The sequence below is a fragment of the Syzygium oleosum genome, unplaced genomic scaffold, assembly GCF_021117445.2.
Source record: "Syzygium oleosum isolate NSW1041296 unplaced genomic scaffold, Sole_v2.1 Sole_v2.17, whole genome shotgun sequence".
In the NCBI taxonomy this organism is placed as follows: Eukaryota; Viridiplantae; Streptophyta; class Magnoliopsida; order Myrtales; family Myrtaceae; genus Syzygium; species Syzygium oleosum.
This window is the reverse complement of record NW_026607501.1, coordinates 6,069,416-6,086,835: the sequence shown is the minus strand read 5'-3', so window position 1 is coordinate 6,086,835 and position 17,420 is coordinate 6,069,416. Positions and strand designations below refer to the sequence as shown.

Below are 17,420 nucleotides of genomic sequence, written 5' to 3'. Positions count from 1 at the left end.
GTAAGGCTCTATTTTTGGACTTTGATTTGTCAATACTCAACTGCGCCCTCCTTTTCGCCGCTACAATCGTGCGCTGTTCCATGATGCCATACCGAACCGTATTCACTTTTTTGTCGTGTTGAATGTTAGACTCTGCACGGGCTCCGGAAGCTTTGGTGCGGTAACTACCGATCCGCCTCGTCGCTAAGCTCGACTTTAGGGTCGGGGTTGGTGGGCCTTTGGGAAAAAGTCAGGCCGATCGTGGATTTCGCATGCTCGACTCCCGAAATGCAGAGAGCAGCGAGGTCCGTGGGCTGCCAAGTTGGCCGGTTTAGAGGGTGTTCAAACTTCGCGTCATCTGAAAAGGTTTCTCGTGAACTTTGCCTTAAAAAATTATACAGAACGTCCGATTTTACGTGCCCTTATCGTGTGATGTCAAGATTGCCGACTCCGACTTATGCCTAGAAAGTCTGATTCTCTTTTTCCCGTTGACTCTTTTTGTGTGATCAAATTCGGATCTAGGCATGAGATCTCGATGTACAACGTTCCATTTGAGTAAGTGCAAGGGATAGGCACATTCGTCATTGTGAACTCCGAATTTACCCAATCGTTGACCTTTTCTCTCTTTCTCCCCTTGACTGAGCCGGTTGACTTGGATTTGGTCACATTGTTCTCGTTCTTCAATAAAAAGGCCATCATCATAATAATAATAAAAAGCATAGGAAACTGAGCAATTGACAGAGGGGCAGTTGTGTCACTTGGTGCTTGTAGGGAGGCGAGTGCCTCTCTCTCTCTCTCGGCCACAACGGCATGCCGTTCTTGACCATATGTACAAACTTCTTCCGGGGACGGCCATATGTCGTTTCACTTCCCACTCCATCATCATCTGTCTCCAGCTCCCACTTAGCTTCTTAATTTAATGGTTGTACAGTGGAAATTGGATTTGCATGGGATGTTTTTAGGGGTTTTTTGCATGCCCAAATTTAGCATTCGAATTGGCCCCCCCAAAAATTAGGGAAGAATTACCGTATGTCTCGGCCCTTTCGAGGATAAAAAAAAATGTTCGAGAAAAATGGGCCGACCAATGTAACGGCACGTCCAGGAGACGGTCATCTTGGTGATATCTCTCTCTTATGTGGATGACGGCTATTGAATCTTTGACCCACTCAATAAAATGTAAAAATATGAAGGTGAGAAGGAATTCTCGATAGGCGATTTGAGTGACAATTCCAAAGAAAGGGCTAATTCTAAAAAAAAAGCATGAACTTTACCTCGAGTGACAATTCTAGCCCAAACTTTTTTTTTGTCTCAATAAAGAGCATCAACTTTTACTCAAGTCTCAAATCTGGCCCCCGTAATGTGAAATTTTCAAATTGTTCGGGCCGGATTCAGGATTTGAGTGAAAGTTGATGATTTTTCACAAGACAAAAGAAAAGTTCGAGCTAGAATTGTCACTCAAAGTAAAGTTAGTGCTTTTTTTCTCTTTTGGAATTAGGCCGAAAATAAAATCTTGTGTTTGAACCCAAAAAACAAAAACAAAAAGTAGGCAAGCCTGCAGGTGCTGCATCTTCACATCCCAATCTAAGTAGAATCGACACGAGACACGACACGACACGCCGACACGTTATTTCTTAAAAAATAGAGAAATTCGACACATTGAGACACGTTGTATATTTAATATATATTTTTATATATAATAAATTATCTTTTTTATTATTATTTCAATCAAATTAATTTGATTCAAATCTACAAATAAATAAATAATAGGGTTAATACCACGAAAAACCCAAAACTAGTACACATGTGATAAATTTATCCCGAACTATTTTTTTTTGCCACAAAAAACCCCAAACTGGTATGCCTGTGACAATTTTACCTTGAACTATTTTTTTTACCACAAAAAACGTGACACTGGTACACCTGTGACAATTTTACCCCAAATTAATTTTTTGACTACCAAAAACTCCAAACTGGTGCACCTGTGATTAATTTAATCTCAATTAGTTTCCGTTAAATTTTACCTCAAATTGCTAAGTTTAATGACATGTGATAGTTGACAGGTGTACCGGTTTGAGGCTTTACCCCTCTGTTTGTCACAAGTCTACCAAATTATGGCTTTTCGTGATATTAATTCAATTTAACGGATACTAATGTAGGGTAAATTTGTCACAAATGTACCAGTTTATGATTTTTAGTGATCAAAAAATTAGTTCTGGGTAAAATTATCACGGGTGTACCAGTGTAGGATTTTTTGTGGTCAAAAAAATAATTATGGGTAAAATTGTCACAGGTGTACCAATGTAGGGTTTTTGGTGGTCAAAAAAATAGTTTGGGGTAAATTTGTCACAAGTGTACCAATTTGAGGTTTTTTGTGATAAAAAAAATAGTTCGAGGTAAAATTATCACAAGTGTACCAGTTTTGAGTTTTTCGTGGTATTAATCCTAAATAATTAAAAACAGAGAGTGTCGGACAAGCGTTGGTGTCCGACACGATACTGAGGCCCTCGGAGAGTGTCGGTGCTTCCTAGATCCCAATACCACCAAAAATTGCAACAAAAAAAAAAGAAAAAAATTGAAGGAAAATAAAAAAAGGAAAAAGGAAAAAGAAAAAAAGGAGGTTTCCTTTGTATATACTAGGAGTGAACGGTTACAGGTTCTTTACAGGTTTTACATGGAACCTGGAGCCTACCACAGGTTCCAAGGTCTAACAGGTTCTTTTTTTATTACATTTTTAGTCAAACAAAACAAAAATGAACGTAACAATATTGAACAAGCTTGTCATTCATTAAAGAGAATACAAAAAACTAGTTTTCCTAGAATTATGGTTCAAATAAATATAACTAAAATGAGAAGTCATTGTGTGAATTGATACTAAGGGTGAGCAGTTCCATGTTCCGTATAGGTTTCTCATTTTTTGGAACTTGGAACTTACCCTATCACAAATTCTAGGGTCAGTTCCAGAGTCTACTCAGGTTCCAGAGTCTACTCAGGTTCCATCTGTATTATTAATTGAACAATTGCAGTGAATCATCATCTTTAATAACTACCACTTATTGCTATGATCCACTAATCACAACTTATATTTAGACATACGAAAAATATGAAACATTAACAAGTCATAAAATGAAAGCTCAGATTAATAGTTCTAGATCATACACTCATCATCTAATACCATGAAACACCGCAGGATCACGAGAAGACAGGTTCAGGTTCCAGGTTTCACCTACCTAGAACCTGAAACCTACTCGTCGAAATAGGTTCCACAATTTTTAGAACCTAGAACCTACCCTGCATAACTTGGAATCTGAAACTTACAAGTTCATATTAGTCAAGTTCTTAGGTTTTAGGATAGAAGCTGGAACATGCTCACCCCTAGTGTATATATATGGGCCAGCATTTCCCGTTTATATATTTCACTCGCGCCAGAGGAAATCCTCAGCTAAAGCAGAGCAATCTTGCGCAAAGATCCAAGAGCCTCCAAGATCTTCGCATTCGAAGGCCACACGATCCTCTCCTCCCTTCGCAGTCAGTCCCCACCGAACCCCACCTCTTCTTCTCCTTATCTGCTTTTCCATGGATAAAAAAGGGAAGAAAGATAGAGATATAGAGAGAGAGAGAGAGAGTAACAACAAGGCGGAAGTGTGATGCGCATATTGGGCTTGATCTTTTTGAGCGACGTGTAGCGAAACACGTATCCGATACTGGTCCGCGAACGCATTGAAGGGACGCAAGAACGAACACGACGATGCCATCGACGCTGCCCGCATTTATTTCCTACGTTTCAAGATAAGGCCTCCCCTCCCTCCCGCCCTCCCTTCGTCGTCCTCGAGCCCCGAGGGAGGAGTCGTCAACGGTTCTTGGGTTCGAGCGATTTTTTTTTTTTGTTTTGCTTTTGTTGGGAAGAAGCGGGTCGTTTCGGATGTCTGGTGAAGAATCGTCTTCTGGGTTGTTGGGTCTCGAAGGGGTCGAGGATGTCGAAGACTACATCTGGGTTAGTTTCGGTTGCTTCCTTCCTTCCTTCCTTTTCCTTGAAGCTGTTTGGTTGCGGGGAGAATGTGGGTTTTTGGCAACGGAAATTTGATCTTCGTTGTCCCTGAAGAGACATGGTTTCATTTGAGTTAAATTTGATATGTTCTTCTTCATTACCAGTTCTAGTCTGTTTTGTGAATCCCTTTGGTGAAATGTTGCATAGGTGTGATGTGAATTGGAGTTCAGTCGCGAGTTTTCCTGTTTTTTCTTCTGGATATGTAAAGGGTTGGTCCATTCCGTTCCTTTTTGTTAGATTGCCGTGAAAACGGAGAAAGAGAAAGAGAAGAATTTGGTGTTGTTGCATTTCTAGAATATTCCATCTTGAAAACTTCCTACAGTTTGTTTGCATTAAAAATTCGATGGCAAAACAGCAATAGAGAATTTGAAATTGGGAATACCTCAACTTTGAACTCTTATTGATCTGAGAAAACAAGGAGTCTCTCTCTGTGAACCTCGTGCACTTGAAAAAGACCAATCTGATTTTTCTTCCATGTTTTTTTTGAAAATAAAAGGTTTTTTCTCTTCATCATTCTCCAAACTTGGCTCTTTTTGTTTGTATTCAGTTAAATGTGTTTGGTATCGGAGAATAATGTAGTCAAAAGACGAGAATCAGTTGGTTTTTCTTGCTTTGTGCTTCTATTTTTGTTATATCTCTTTATCATTTCCTGGGTGTTGAGGATTTCAAGGAAGAACGATGGGAGGAAACTGAGACTACGGTGTTGTTTTTTCTTCATTGCTACAGGCCAACTTGAGTTGTTAGTACTCCATTTGGACGGGAATACTAATCTGACCAATTTATTTTAATGACAAGTGTCTATAAATATTGCACTGGATTCCAGGACTATAGCTGGCTTAGTTGGTATTCAAATAGCGGGAAAGAAGGGCTTTATAAAATATTTGACAATTGTCTCCTCTTTAGTTCTTCACTGGAACCTGCACAGCAAAATAGTCATTTGGTTTCTGAAGCAGTCCTCATTTCTTCAGGTCTCATTAAGCACTACAGAAGGATAATGTACCTTTTTTCTGTTGGCATTCCTAAGTGTATGGCACTGAGCATTTGAAATTTTGTTTCAATCTACGAAGAAGTTTATTTTAATCAGATTTGCAGGCGAATGAGGGGGAAGGGTCGCTGCCTTGGGACAGGTTTAGTCATGTCTTTGATCTTGTGCAAAATGGAAACCAAGCATTTCGACAGAATTGTCTTGAATCATTTGAACAGGTGCGAGAGTTGCTCGCCTTCTTCTTTGTTGTTTCTGTCTTTGTTTTGCATATTCCCTCCCGCTAAGAGCAGTGCTCGTATCTATTGTTGCTTATGCCCTGGTTTGATAGTTATTTTGGTTTAGAGTCTTATTTTTTCCACGTGAAACTTGTGTTATTATCAGATTGTGTTGGCAAACAGACCACAGACAGTGTAGAAAATTAACCTGATAATTGCTAGTTGATCTTAGTGATTCATATCCAAGGAGGTTGTCTGAGTTATCTTTTTTTTTTTTTTTTTGGTCCAAGGAGGTTGTCTTAGTTATCTAGGATAACCTCATTATTGCCAGTTTTCTTGTGAGGACAAAGACATCCTTCCTTGCACGTCAGTCATAACCTTTTTTCGGCTTGGATTGTAATGCACTTCTTGACGTGATGTTTGCATTGCTCCATACAATGTTTCTTTCTTGTTTCAGTTAGAGTGCATGATGTTAAGGGCTTTCTTGACATTGTTTGCAAGGAAAAAAACTGTCTTCATCTCAGTCTTCACTCTGATACATTGCTTTGCTATATGCCTTCCACACTATATTGGTCGGTAATAATATTAAGGGATAAGTGCACTAGAAGTCCTAAAACTTATCACGAAAGTGCAGTTGAGTCCTAAAACTTTCAAAAAGTGCAAACAAGTCCTAAAACTTGTTAGGAAAGTGCACTTGAGTCCTAAAACTTTCAAAAAGTGCAAACAAGTCCTAAAACTTGTCACGAAAGTGCAAACAAGTCCTAAAACTTTCAAAAAGTACAATCAATGGAAGGACTTGATTGAACCAATTTGACAAGTTTTAGGACTTGTTTGCACTTTCGTGACAAATTTTAGGACTTGTTTGCACTTTCGTGACAAGTTTTAGGACTTGTTTGCACTTTTTGAAAGTTTTAGGACTCAAGTGCACTTTCGTGACAAGTTTTAAGACTTGTTTGCACTTTTTAAAAGTTTTAGAACTCAATTGCACTTTCGTGACAAGTTTGAGGACTTTGAATGCACTTATCCCTAATATTAAATATCAAGTTTCAGCTTCTTTCTCATAACTTAACCTGAGAATATAAGCTGGATCTTTGTCCAATTAGTTTTGAGAGGTAGCAGCTGAAATGATGAGTCCGATGGTACCTAATTCTATTATATATTTGGCCAGAGTACCCAAATCTAATTGGCTGTACCCCTTAAACCATTGATTTGATCATGTATTCAGAATGCACAGAAACAGATTGTTATGGTGTGCAGTTTCTGTCCTTTTTTTTATTTTAACCAACTAATTGTTTCAATCTCTTCGGCAGTCGATCAATTACTACTCAAGGGCAAACAATATCAAACCCAATGATCTTGTCATTCTTGGAAACCGATGTGCTGCTTATATAAGGTTATTGTCCTACCTTTTTTCCGTAGTTCTTATTTGTTTTGTTATGTTACTTCCTCGAACATGGTTGCTCAATGTCGTATATTGATTCTCATGGCATTTATATCTAATTTATTGATGACCTCTGGACAACTTTGTCAAATTCGTGAATCTAAAAAGGGTTTCTTTCTGCTCAGGATAAGCCAATTCTTAAAACTCAGAAATCCGTCAGACTCTGAACATAGGGCGTTGAATGGGCTGGATCCTACAATACATGCAGAAGTATATCTTGCTCTCTTGTTTCCTTCTTAATAACAGGATCGTTTTAGAGTTCTAAGATAGTACTGTCTGTTATCGATTCAGCTTGCTTTAAAGGATGCTGAGAAGCTACTGAGTCTTCAAAGTACTTCAGACAGACCATATACTTTGAAGGCCAGAACTCTTTTATTGGTAAGACTGGTTCCTTTCCCTCAGTTTTAAAGCAGCCGAGGGATGGATTTGTCCCCTATTTGCACTATCTTTGGGATGACGGATAGATTTTATGTTGCTTATGTGCAGGCATCATTTATTTGGAATGCATTTTGGAGGCGTTCTTTATTCTTGTTATGATCTTGTGCATTTATTGGTTCGAATATGCTTTGACAAGAACTTGCATGAGACATGTGCATCCTTCATTCTTGATTTAGCTTATGAATTCGTATCTATGTTCGTGAAAGTATGCACATTCCTGACAAATATAAGATATTTTGGATAATTTAATTATTAAACTACGTCTTTCTCTAATAGTCTAAACTTTAAGTTAGTCGGTTGTGGCGTCAACTTCTATGTGGAGTACTCAGGGTTCTGTGGTACAACTGCATGGTCTCAACACCGAAGTTCCTTTAAAAACCTTTTAAAATTGTTCCGTTGTTTCTTTTGTAAAATAAAAAAGTGAGATGGAGAAAGAAAGAGAAATGTGGGGCTTGCTGGAAGAGTAAGACTAACTAAAGAAGGATCATAGAGCTTTTACTAGTCTGCAACTGAGATTAAATTTTTTTAGTTTTGTCAGCCCTCTATGAAAGTTCTTTTATTTGTGGCTCTCATTTTCTCGGTTGAGATCTCACATTATGGGGAATAGACAATTGATATACGTGGGGTTGGAATAAAACAAATAGAAAAGTTTTTGCTTTCTTTTGGTGATTGAGAAGGTCTCAACTAAGAGCTACTGTATGACTCAACTTTTGCTTAACTGGGGAACTCTTGGCTAGTACCCCTTATGTTTGGGTAAAAGTCTTTCAGTAAGCACACAAGTGCATGTGTACCTGACTACCTGTGGGTAGATATTCAACTCAAAACCCTCGCTCCTCGAGGCTTGGTCTAATTGTGTCCTTAATTTTGGTAATCCATAGTGGCCTTTTTGACAACAGTTACTGTTATCTGCTTTCCATGATTAGTTAGGTGTAATTTCTGGTATACCCACTTGAGAGACCAATTGTTTGGAGGGCGAGTCCACACTCTGTACTTGTGAGTGGAGTTGTCTGGCTTGATTAAGTTGTGAAATTACGTAGTGCTGACAGAATGCTGGCTCTTGGCTTGTCTTTGGTATGTTTACATGAGTACTCTGAAGTCTGATTTTTGTGGTGCTAACACTTAATGTTTCATCTGTTGGCAGTTGGAGAAGTATGAAATGGCTAGGGACACAGTAATATCTGGTCTTCAGGTGGATCCTTTTAGGTAACATGATAATTTGCTACTCACCCACATTGGTTCTTGGAAGTATATGATTGATATTATTGAGTTCTGCTTATTTGCAGCAATCCTCTTCGAGCTATTCTCCAATATTTGGAGAGAAATTTGACCAGAGTAGTGGAGAGGCGAGGCCATGGAAGACCTGAGCGTACGGATGACTTTGATTGCACGCTATGCTTGAAACTACTATATGAGCCTATCACAACACCATGTGGTCATTCTTTTTGTCGTTCATGCTTGTTTCAATCTATGGATCGTGGTGCGTAATACATCATTTTTCCTGTACTCTCACTGATGGTTTATACTACATATCTTTCATATATGTAAATTTTTTGCCTTTTAAGTCTTTACTTTTTAATTGCTAGGTAACAAATGTCCATTGTGCCGGACAGTTTTATTTATGAGTCCTAGAACATCTGCTGTCAGGTAAGCTACGTCTCTAATCTTTGCATTGGGCACATGAAATACTATAGGAGCTGTCTTCCATAGTTTCTACTTCCCTTGGTTTACTGTGTATGGAGAAAAATGTGCTTGAATTAATTCGTAATTTGACTCTAAATGATCATTTTCTTTGTGTCAGTGTGACACTTAACAGCATTATACAAAAGAACTTTCCAGAGGAATATGCTGAACGGAAGGCAGAGCATGAAAGTCTTACATATTTAGGAGTTGATTTGGTGCCCCTTTTCGTGATGGATGTTGTTATCCCTTGCCAGAAGTATCATCTTCACATTTTTGAGCCCCGATACAGGCTCATGGTAAGTTAGTCATAGTAAATAGTACTTAGCCAATTAAATGATTGCTTTATTTCAAGCCGATTCGATGTACTATACAAAATGAAGCACTTTAGTATAAGTAGGATGATTCTACAGAACAATGGTAGCAGAATTTGCTCCATTAGAAAGTGGTGAAGGGATGTCAAAATTCACATTGCAAAGTATGATATGATTATTTGCGTCAAATAGCTTGAGCTTGTGGTGCATGAAAGTTTGCAAGGACTGACTTAATTTCAATGCCGGGACGGTGCTAGTTAGTAGTGTGAGATAACCCTTTTGGAACTTAGACTGCCTAACATTAATGAGGACAAGCATTGCGTCATTGTTAAGTGAGCTCTGCCGACCCAGTTTAGTACGTCATACTATTGTTGCCATAATGCAAGTGGAGAAGCTCTCTGCAAGCAGCTGCTCCTGCTCATCTCAATCTGACTCTTAATCATCTGCCTTGCCAAGGCTCATGTGTATGTCGTTGACCAGTCGAGTTTAGATGTGTGGTGGGCACTGCCCAGAATTTGTGACTTTGCTCTGTACATCTGGGAGCTTCTTTGCTCGATTCGAAAACCTACCTACAGGTTGGAGAGAGAATCCTTGGCGCAAACACGACCTTCAGGGAGGGTTGCTTTCCATCTTAAATGTTCTCGCATTTTTGTAAAGCATGATAAAAAATGCAGCAACAAATTCGCATGCAATTAAAGCAGAAAAAAATCTCGTCATAAATTTTTAATCTGGACTCAACTTCGGTGCTGTCCAGCATTTTTCTAGCCTATGTGGTAACCTGACCTGTTACTTTCTATTTATACAACTTATTCTTGGAGATATTAGCGTTAGCATCATCTGCAAATTTATGTAGATAATCTTTTTCTCTGCTGTTGTTTACAGGTGAGGAGGATAATGGAAGGCAACCATCGGATGGGAATGGTATTTTCCATAACTTATGATTGGTTCTATCTGACTAACCCATCTGATTAATTGGGAAATTAATTATTGTTCCGTAATGTAGGTTGCAATTGATTCCAGTACCGGATCTATTGCTGATTTTGCTTGTGAAGTGGAAATTACTGAGTTAGTTATTTTAACTTATTCATCTTTTTAAATTATTCTTTGCTCTCTCAATTTCTGAAGTTTTTTGAGTTTGTTTTAACGTGATACTTCACTAGCTACATAACGTCTTCAAGATTGAAGCTTCACTGGTGTTGTCACTTCGTGTTGTCATCACTTACTACCGTCATTATATTTATATTCTTTATTCGATGTAGGTGTGAGCCACTTCCAGACGGGCGTTTCGTTATAGAGGTGAAAAATTGGTGGATTACTTCAGTGACGTACTTTATTGCATCCATGCTGAATTTTAATGATGAGACTGAGTGAAATGCTCAAAAGGTTGATGGTTGATGTAGGCCATTGGAGTATTTTTTATGTCACCTTTCTACACTATAAATTTATCTTTTGTTTCTTCAATTCTTCGTAACAATCATACAAAACTTTATGTTTCTTCAATTGAGACAATTACTTCAGAAAGTCTTTTTTGAGAAGTCTGTGTTGATATATATGTCAATTGCATGGTCCCAACACCGAACTTGTTTTAAACACCTTTGCAAATTGATCCTTTGTTTATTTTGTAAAATTAAAATGTGAGATGGAGAAAGAGAAATATGGGGCTTGCTGGAAGAGCAAGTGAATACAGTGAAGATGTTAACCGATTTCTATACAAATTGGCTTCATTAGACCAACGACTCCGCATAACTCATCATGGGTTGGTGCCCACATGATGAAAAATGCTATGCTAACTTTTATTGGTATCTATTTTGATCTGAAGTACTAAGACAATTGTGCAGGTAGAGGGCAGGCGCAGATTTCGTATAATGCGATCCTGGGATCAGGATGGGTGAGTCCTCTGGAAATGTAGTCTTGTGAATAAATTTTCAATTTGGTAGATGATCCATTAAGGTACTTTCCTCTTCGATGATAATATAGATATCGTGTTGCGGAAGTTGAATGGGTACAAGATGTGCATCCTCCAGAAGGGAACAGAGAAAGAGTGGATGTAAGTTCATCTTAACAATAGGTATCCAATCTAGATTCACGTGATTCTCCTTGCTCATTTGCCGATCCTATAGGAGTCATGTGAAATTCTAACAGATGATGGCTCTTTGGTGGCATCAATTGTAGAACGTCTTCCGTCTAAATTTTTAGGGAAGTTCCTGAAGTTATAACTGGGAATAATTTGGACAAGGTGCTTCAGATTGGCAACACCTTAAAAATTCTTAGGTTTTATTAGCAAAAACAAAATTTTGGATTGGGAAATTCATTAATTTGGAATATAATATGTAATATCGTTGGACGACCACTAATCTAGTTTGCCACTCTCAGTTACTTCATAGAAAGGTGTTAGAAACTTCGGTTGCACTTTCAGTTGCATGAAACCTGTATTGTGTAATGGCCACTTCATACTTTTGTTTATAGATTTCCAACTGCTGTGTCCTTTTCTGGGAGAGTTCTGGAATCTATTTCATTGTAAGCCAGATTAATGTCAAATATTGCTGATACGAAGTCTATTAACCTGGGCATCTGTCTAGTATAATAAATGTCAGGGATAAGTGCACCTAAAGTTCTAAAACTTGTCCTACAGTGCAATTGAGTCATAAAACCTTTAGATAATGCAATCAAGCTCTAACTTGTGGTGCAATGAAGTCCATCTCTTAACTCCATCTATCTAACGAATAGACTAACATGGCCTTTTCTATTATTTTTCTCTCCTATGTGTTTGTTGACCTTAATTCAAATGTGAATCAATGCCCAAAACGACGTCATTTTCCGCCAAATCTTAATTTTTTCCCGACCTCAGTTAAGTGTGATTAAAAGTGAAAAATGCTGAAGAGTAAAATAATATGAAATAGACAGAACTAGTGACAGCCGGCGACTGGCAATGGCTTGCTGGCCCTTCCATGTCACGTGGTCGCGGCAATGGTGGCGCCACCACCGTGTGATGCAACTAGGGCCTGCAAGCAGTAGAATCTTTTCGATTTTCTTTTTGAACGATGAAATGAGGTTGCAGCCATACATGCAGCATCAGATGTTCAAGAGAATTTTGTGGAGTGTAATTGACTTAAAATGGGCGCTCCTCTCCTTTCTTCTATTTTTTTTTCTTGAGACTGCTCACTGTCAAGCATCCTGATCTGCTTCTTCCGTTTTGGCATGATGCTGAATATAAACCTACACTCTATTCATTCAGTTTGCTGCAAAAGGTTGTGTGTATCATGATTTTAATAAGTTTAGAGCGGAAATACAACTAGTTTTCATGGGGAATCATTGCACTACAAGAATACGATTGAAAATATGCCCACATTCGAGGCCTACCAAGTTTTATGTTTCAGATGAATGAATTGGTTGGCTTGTGCGGTACTGAACTCAAAACTTCACTGGGTTCTCTTTGGAGAAAAGTAGGATTAATCTGAAAGAAAAAAATTAACTTGGATTGTTGCTGCTACTTTTGGGGGAATTGTTTCTGCTTGTAGCCATTGAACTGACATGTCGTCCTCCGAGGGGAAAGAAAAATAAAATAGCCATTCTGTGCTTGATTTCACTGGTGAGCGGTGATGTGGGTGGTTTCATGCATTGCTTCACAAATGGTCAACAATGGTTCATTTTTTTTCTTTTACCCTTTTTTTATTAATATTTTCAGTTATTTTTATCGTTTTTCCTTTTCCTTTGCAAGTTTTCGAGTTTTTGTGATGGGCTCTTGGTGAGCGCCACACTAGCACCACGTGTCTTAAGCAAGTAATAAAGAAAGTCATGTCAACATTTTTCATTAACCAAATGAGACGAAGTTAACAGATAGATTTGATTGCATCAATTTGATAAGTTTTAGGATTTTCTTGCACTTTCACGACAAGTTTAGGACTTTCAGTGCACTTATCCCTAAATTTTATGGAAATAATAATTTCCCTTTCGCGGGGGATCTTTATGGCTGAAAGATTCTTTGTTGGATACATCTCTAGAGTGAAGAGTTTCAGACATGGAATGCATATTTCAGAGAAATGGCAACAATATGAACACTTTCAGTTTCTTTGCTGCATTGCTATCATCTTTGGCTCTGCTACGCTGCTAACAAGATAATCTTTGCGGCTTTGCAGTTACTTGAATTGACGACTAATGTAGCTGCACATGCTTTGTCATGGTTGACCAGAGCCAAACAAGCAGCACGACAAGGTGATATGTCATGACAATGGCCTTTGCAGTTCCACTTATTGTTGCTTCTGTGACGTTGCTAATAGCAAAAGCTGCTATTTCATCTGAATGTCGGATTGAAAAATCTCAGCACTACTTTTAGCTTTCTCTGTCTCATATCATTTTGAGATCTTTTACTTCATCTCCTTGTATAGTTCCATATTGAGTGAAGCAGTTTGGAGAAAGTTCTATTATTTAAGTCCTTTGGGCAGTGGTAGTAGCTAAGAAAGTTAAACCAAATCCTTTGCAACATAAATATTGCAGAGATGATATCTGACCCCTTGAAGTCAAGGTAATGAGCCTTGCAAGATACCTAGCTTCTCTACCCCATGATGAAGATTGGGAGCAGGGTTTACTGAACTAACCAGAATAAGCATGAGTGTGTGCGCCCCCTCCATGTCTGTATAAATAGCTTACACGTATCAATGAAAAGTTGCCACTGATCGTACAAATGCCTTATCGTTCCCAGTAACAAACATTCATGAATTATTTCATGAAGTATATGTGGAAAGTAGGGGATTTTTTGGTTTGCTTTGGACTATATTTTAACTCTCTAAAGTTATCAATTTAGAAGAACCTCAATCCTTACCCTAACTAATCGTTATCTGTTTGGTTCGGTTTCGGAATGTATTAATTCATAGCATAGAGTTGAGCATATATACTGAAGCATAAAAGACAATATCCATAATTTGTATATCATCACATCAAACACATCATACATAAGACAATACAACATAGGAATTTATGTTCTCTTAGGCAAAAACATCGAAACCTCAGTCCTTGAGTACTCTTCACATGTGGATCAGTTTGTCTATATGAGCCAGGATAATTGTGGCTACAGTTGTTTTCTCATTGTCCAACATTTAGCAAATCCACAGACATGGCAAGGTGGTTAGAATTGTGGGGCACTTACCATTATTCATAGTTGTGATTTTCCATCGAGTGAAGTTAAAGATGCTTTTATCCATCAGGGGTTGTTCATGTTGCTGATACTTGATTTTATTTGCAGACAGATCCAAGTATGAAAAACTACTAAGCCTGGAGCGCATGATGCCCTCACCACAAGATCCTGAGCGCTTCAGTTTCTGGGTACCTTTGTTTATCAGATTAATGAGAATTGCAGCATATCCCCTTCGTTATATAGCTAATCTAGCTTTTTGGTTCAGCTTGCTACTCTAACAAATCGGAGACCTCAGGAAAAGTTGGATCTCTTGCGAATAAGAGATAGTAGAGAGGTATTTAACATATCATTGGCATTTAGTGATACATCTGCCTAGTATTTATCATCTGGTACAATGCTTGTACATTAAATGAATCATATTGTTGAATCAAATTGAAATGTCTGCATTTGCACTTTTGTTGGTGTAGTAAATTAATCACACTGTTAGGTGGAACGTCCCCCTTTGAAGTGTAATCCATCAGTAGTTCTTTGTATTTTTCTGAGTTTAAACCAGCTCTGTGTTCTTCTATGCCAGAGAGTGGGTGCCATTGGCTATAATATAAGATCCTCCGAGGCAGTATTCAACTTGGAGGAATTGGATTAAAGATCACACGTTTGTTTGTCCTAGAATAATTTACCACCGTTATGTCTATGTTGTTATTTTTTATTGCACATGGTGTTCTGTGTCCTTTATGTTGATTAAGGCTATCTGTATGCTAATTTGCTGAAAACTTGATGACATTGAATGTGCATAGGCATAGCACTCCCCGGGGAGAGGGAATCCTTTCTTTTTTTATGTTGGCCTATATTAAATGTCGCCCCTCGCGGTCGATCTCTACTCAAAGGCCATAGTGTTTCTTTCTTCAGATTTTGAACATTTGTGGTGTTCGAGGTGTATGGCCTCTGTCACCACGTTATCAAATTCAAACCTGCTGGACAGTGATGCAGTGTTCTTGGAATCACTTGAATGCGTGGCCTACATGTGATGATTTTGTTGTGCAACTTCTCTGGCCTGCCATGTGATTTCGTTGTGCTATTTTGCTTTAGCAGTTATGTTATTGCCATGAATAGTGCTATGAGGCAAGCTGATCTAATTGAGGGGCTTTAGCTGTTATGTTATTGCCATGAATAGTGCTATGAGGCAAGCTGATCTAATTGAGGGGCTTTAGCAGTTATGTTATTGCCATGAATAGTGCTATGAGGCAAGCTGATCTAATTGAGGGGGAAAGAGGGTCGGTGATTCGATTTGGTTATGTAGGATGTGTAGCTAGCTGGCATGATTTTGGAAATTCTCCTTTCTCTTGGTCATGTCATTAACTTGCCCTTCTCGAAATTGTTTCGCAGAGAATCAGCCGCGGGTTGATCTATCTAAGAGCCGAAGAACAGGGTTGCCGGGTGCAGTAATACCAAATATCAATTTGGGGGTTTGTGCCCCCCACAAGTTTTTCGCAAATAGATTTTTTTTTTTCTTTTTCAAAAGCATATAACCATATTCTTTCGATCCGCAAAGTGAAACACGCGGATCCCTATTGATTTCTTGTAAAATAAATGTGGTCACAGCCATTCGTGAAAGTATAGTTTTCGCCCGACATAGCCGATAGAGCAAGAACACGAATTTTGTTGATACATAGTGCCTATACAGTCTCATAGCCTACACGTCCTCTGACCTTGGAAATCTGATCTTGATACGATATTCTCAGACTGGCAGTTCATCGTACGTTGTACTTATGAATTTTTTTTTTTGCTAAATACGTTGTACTTATGAATTGGTTCTATTTTCCTTGTGAAAAAAGAAGGTGGCATGTCACCTGATTCTGCTGTTGGACAGTCATTTTTATTTCAATCGGTATCATAGAACTCAAATGGGCACATATGGTCCTAAAAACTGGGCCGGGCATCGGCCCATCAGCCTTGAACATGGATCTTGCTTCTACCCATTGGGCCCAATCCTAAGATGGGCCTTAATTTTGGCCCATTAGGCCTGAAAGGGGGCCCTTTATTACACTCGACTTCATTCCATCGGGCCCAGCAATGATTAACTGGGCCCCAAGATGGGTCTCATTACGCCCATCGGTCCTAGAATGGGGCACAATCCCATCGGGCCCAAATGGGATTTTATTGGGAAAATTACCAAAAAAGTTCTAAACCTTTTGTATTTGTGCCAATTTAGTCTTAAACCTTTATTTTTGACCAATTCAGTCGTAAACCTTTTACAATTGTGCCAATTCAGTCCATTTGGCCACTTTTAGTCGGCCAGTGTTGACATGGACACTGACCGGCGCTGGCCGGCTGACGTGGCAATATTTTAATTAATTATTTATTTTTTTCAAATTTTTATTTTATTTTATTTTACTTTTTTCTCTTTCTTTTTTTTTTTTCTCTTATTTGCTTTCCCGGTCGCCAGTCCGGCGACCGGCGACCGGCGAGGCCTCGCCCAAATCTAGCGAGACCTCGCCATCGCAAGGCGAGGTCGACCTCGCCCGACAACAACGAGGCTTGCCCTCGCTAGTGCCAGCGAGGGCCAGCCTCGCCCATGGCCAGCAAGGTGGAACTCGCCGGCCTTAGCCTCTCACCAGTTGCCGATCGCCAGAGCGGCGACCAAGGAAGAAGATAGGGGAAAAAAAAAAAGAGAAAAAAATAAAATAAAAATTCGAAAAAAAATAAAAATTTATTAAAATATTGCCACGTCAGTGCCGACCGGCTAAAAGTGACCGGATGGACTGAATCGGCACAATTCCAAAAGGTTTAGGACTGAATTGACAAAAAAAAAGGTTTAGGACTTTTTTGGTAATTTTCCCGATTTTATTCGCCCTATGGGGGCTGTTAATGGACCTAAGTTTGGCCCATCAGGACAGAAATGTTTGCCTTCTTCGGCCTATGTGTAATGGAGTGGGCCTAGTCTGGAATTGGGCTGGTGTGGCCTGGCAGTACCGTAGGTCCACGTAATTTCCAGCCCATTGGGCTTGCCGGATATTTTATGAAAGAGAACTTCTTGCCTTTTTTTTTTTTCCGAGAAAATTACCGAAAAAATTCTAAATCTGCCACATTGATACAGTCCTAAACCTTTCAATTTGACTAATCTAGTTCTAAATTTTGTTACATTAGTACAAATTTGACGTGGACATTCTTAATAAATTTTAATTTTTTAATTAAATT

The 17,420-nt window shown here is 38.8% G+C and overlaps 1 protein-coding gene across 3 annotated transcripts; it reads left to right on the top strand.

Moving 5' to 3' along the window:
* The first annotated feature begins 3,429 nt into the window (after nt 1–3,429).
* LOC115691085 (uncharacterized) lies at nt 3,430–15,890 on the top strand. 3 transcript variants are annotated; one of them, XR_008818259.1, is made up of 18 exons: nt 3,431–3,970; nt 5,117–5,227; nt 6,535–6,617; nt 6,791–6,875; nt 6,957–7,043; nt 8,245–8,306; nt 8,387–8,580; nt 8,687–8,747; nt 8,902–9,079; nt 9,977–10,015; nt 10,098–10,159; nt 10,354–10,390; nt 10,933–10,982; nt 11,072–11,141; nt 13,231–13,306; nt 14,338–14,413; nt 14,491–14,559; nt 15,609–15,717. XR_008818259.1 is itself a non-coding variant. In XM_030617653.2 (18 exons), the coding sequence occupies exons 1-18, from the start codon at nt 3,899–3,901 to the stop codon at nt 15,666–15,668; spliced, it is 1,476 nt and encodes a 491-aa protein (XP_030473513.1). In that variant the 5' UTR covers nt 3,432–3,898; the 3' UTR covers nt 15,669–15,890. The 3 variants fall into 3 exon arrangements, 1 of the variants encoding a protein (XP_030473513.1); XM_030617653.2 differs by having other exon boundaries at nt 3,432–3,970; nt 14,334–14,413; nt 15,609–15,890; XR_008818260.1 differs by lacking the exons at nt 14,491–14,559; nt 15,609–15,717 and having other exon boundaries at nt 3,430–3,970; nt 11,072–11,162; nt 14,334–14,383.
* Nucleotides 15,891–17,420: the final 1,530 nt, after the last annotated feature.

Coding starts and splice junctions, on each gene's coding strand:
- LOC115691085 (XM_030617653.2), top strand. CDS start 3,899: ATGTCTGGTGAAGAATCGTCTTCTGGGTTGTTGGGTCTCGAAGGGGTC. Junction 14,414..14,490: donor CTGAGCGCTTCAGTTTCTGG/GTACCTTTGTTT, acceptor TTTTTGGTTCAG/CTTGCTACTCTAACAAATCG. Junction 14,560..15,608: donor GAATAAGAGATAGTAGAGAG/GTATTTAACATA, acceptor ATTGTTTCGCAG/AGAATCAGCCGCGGGTTGAT.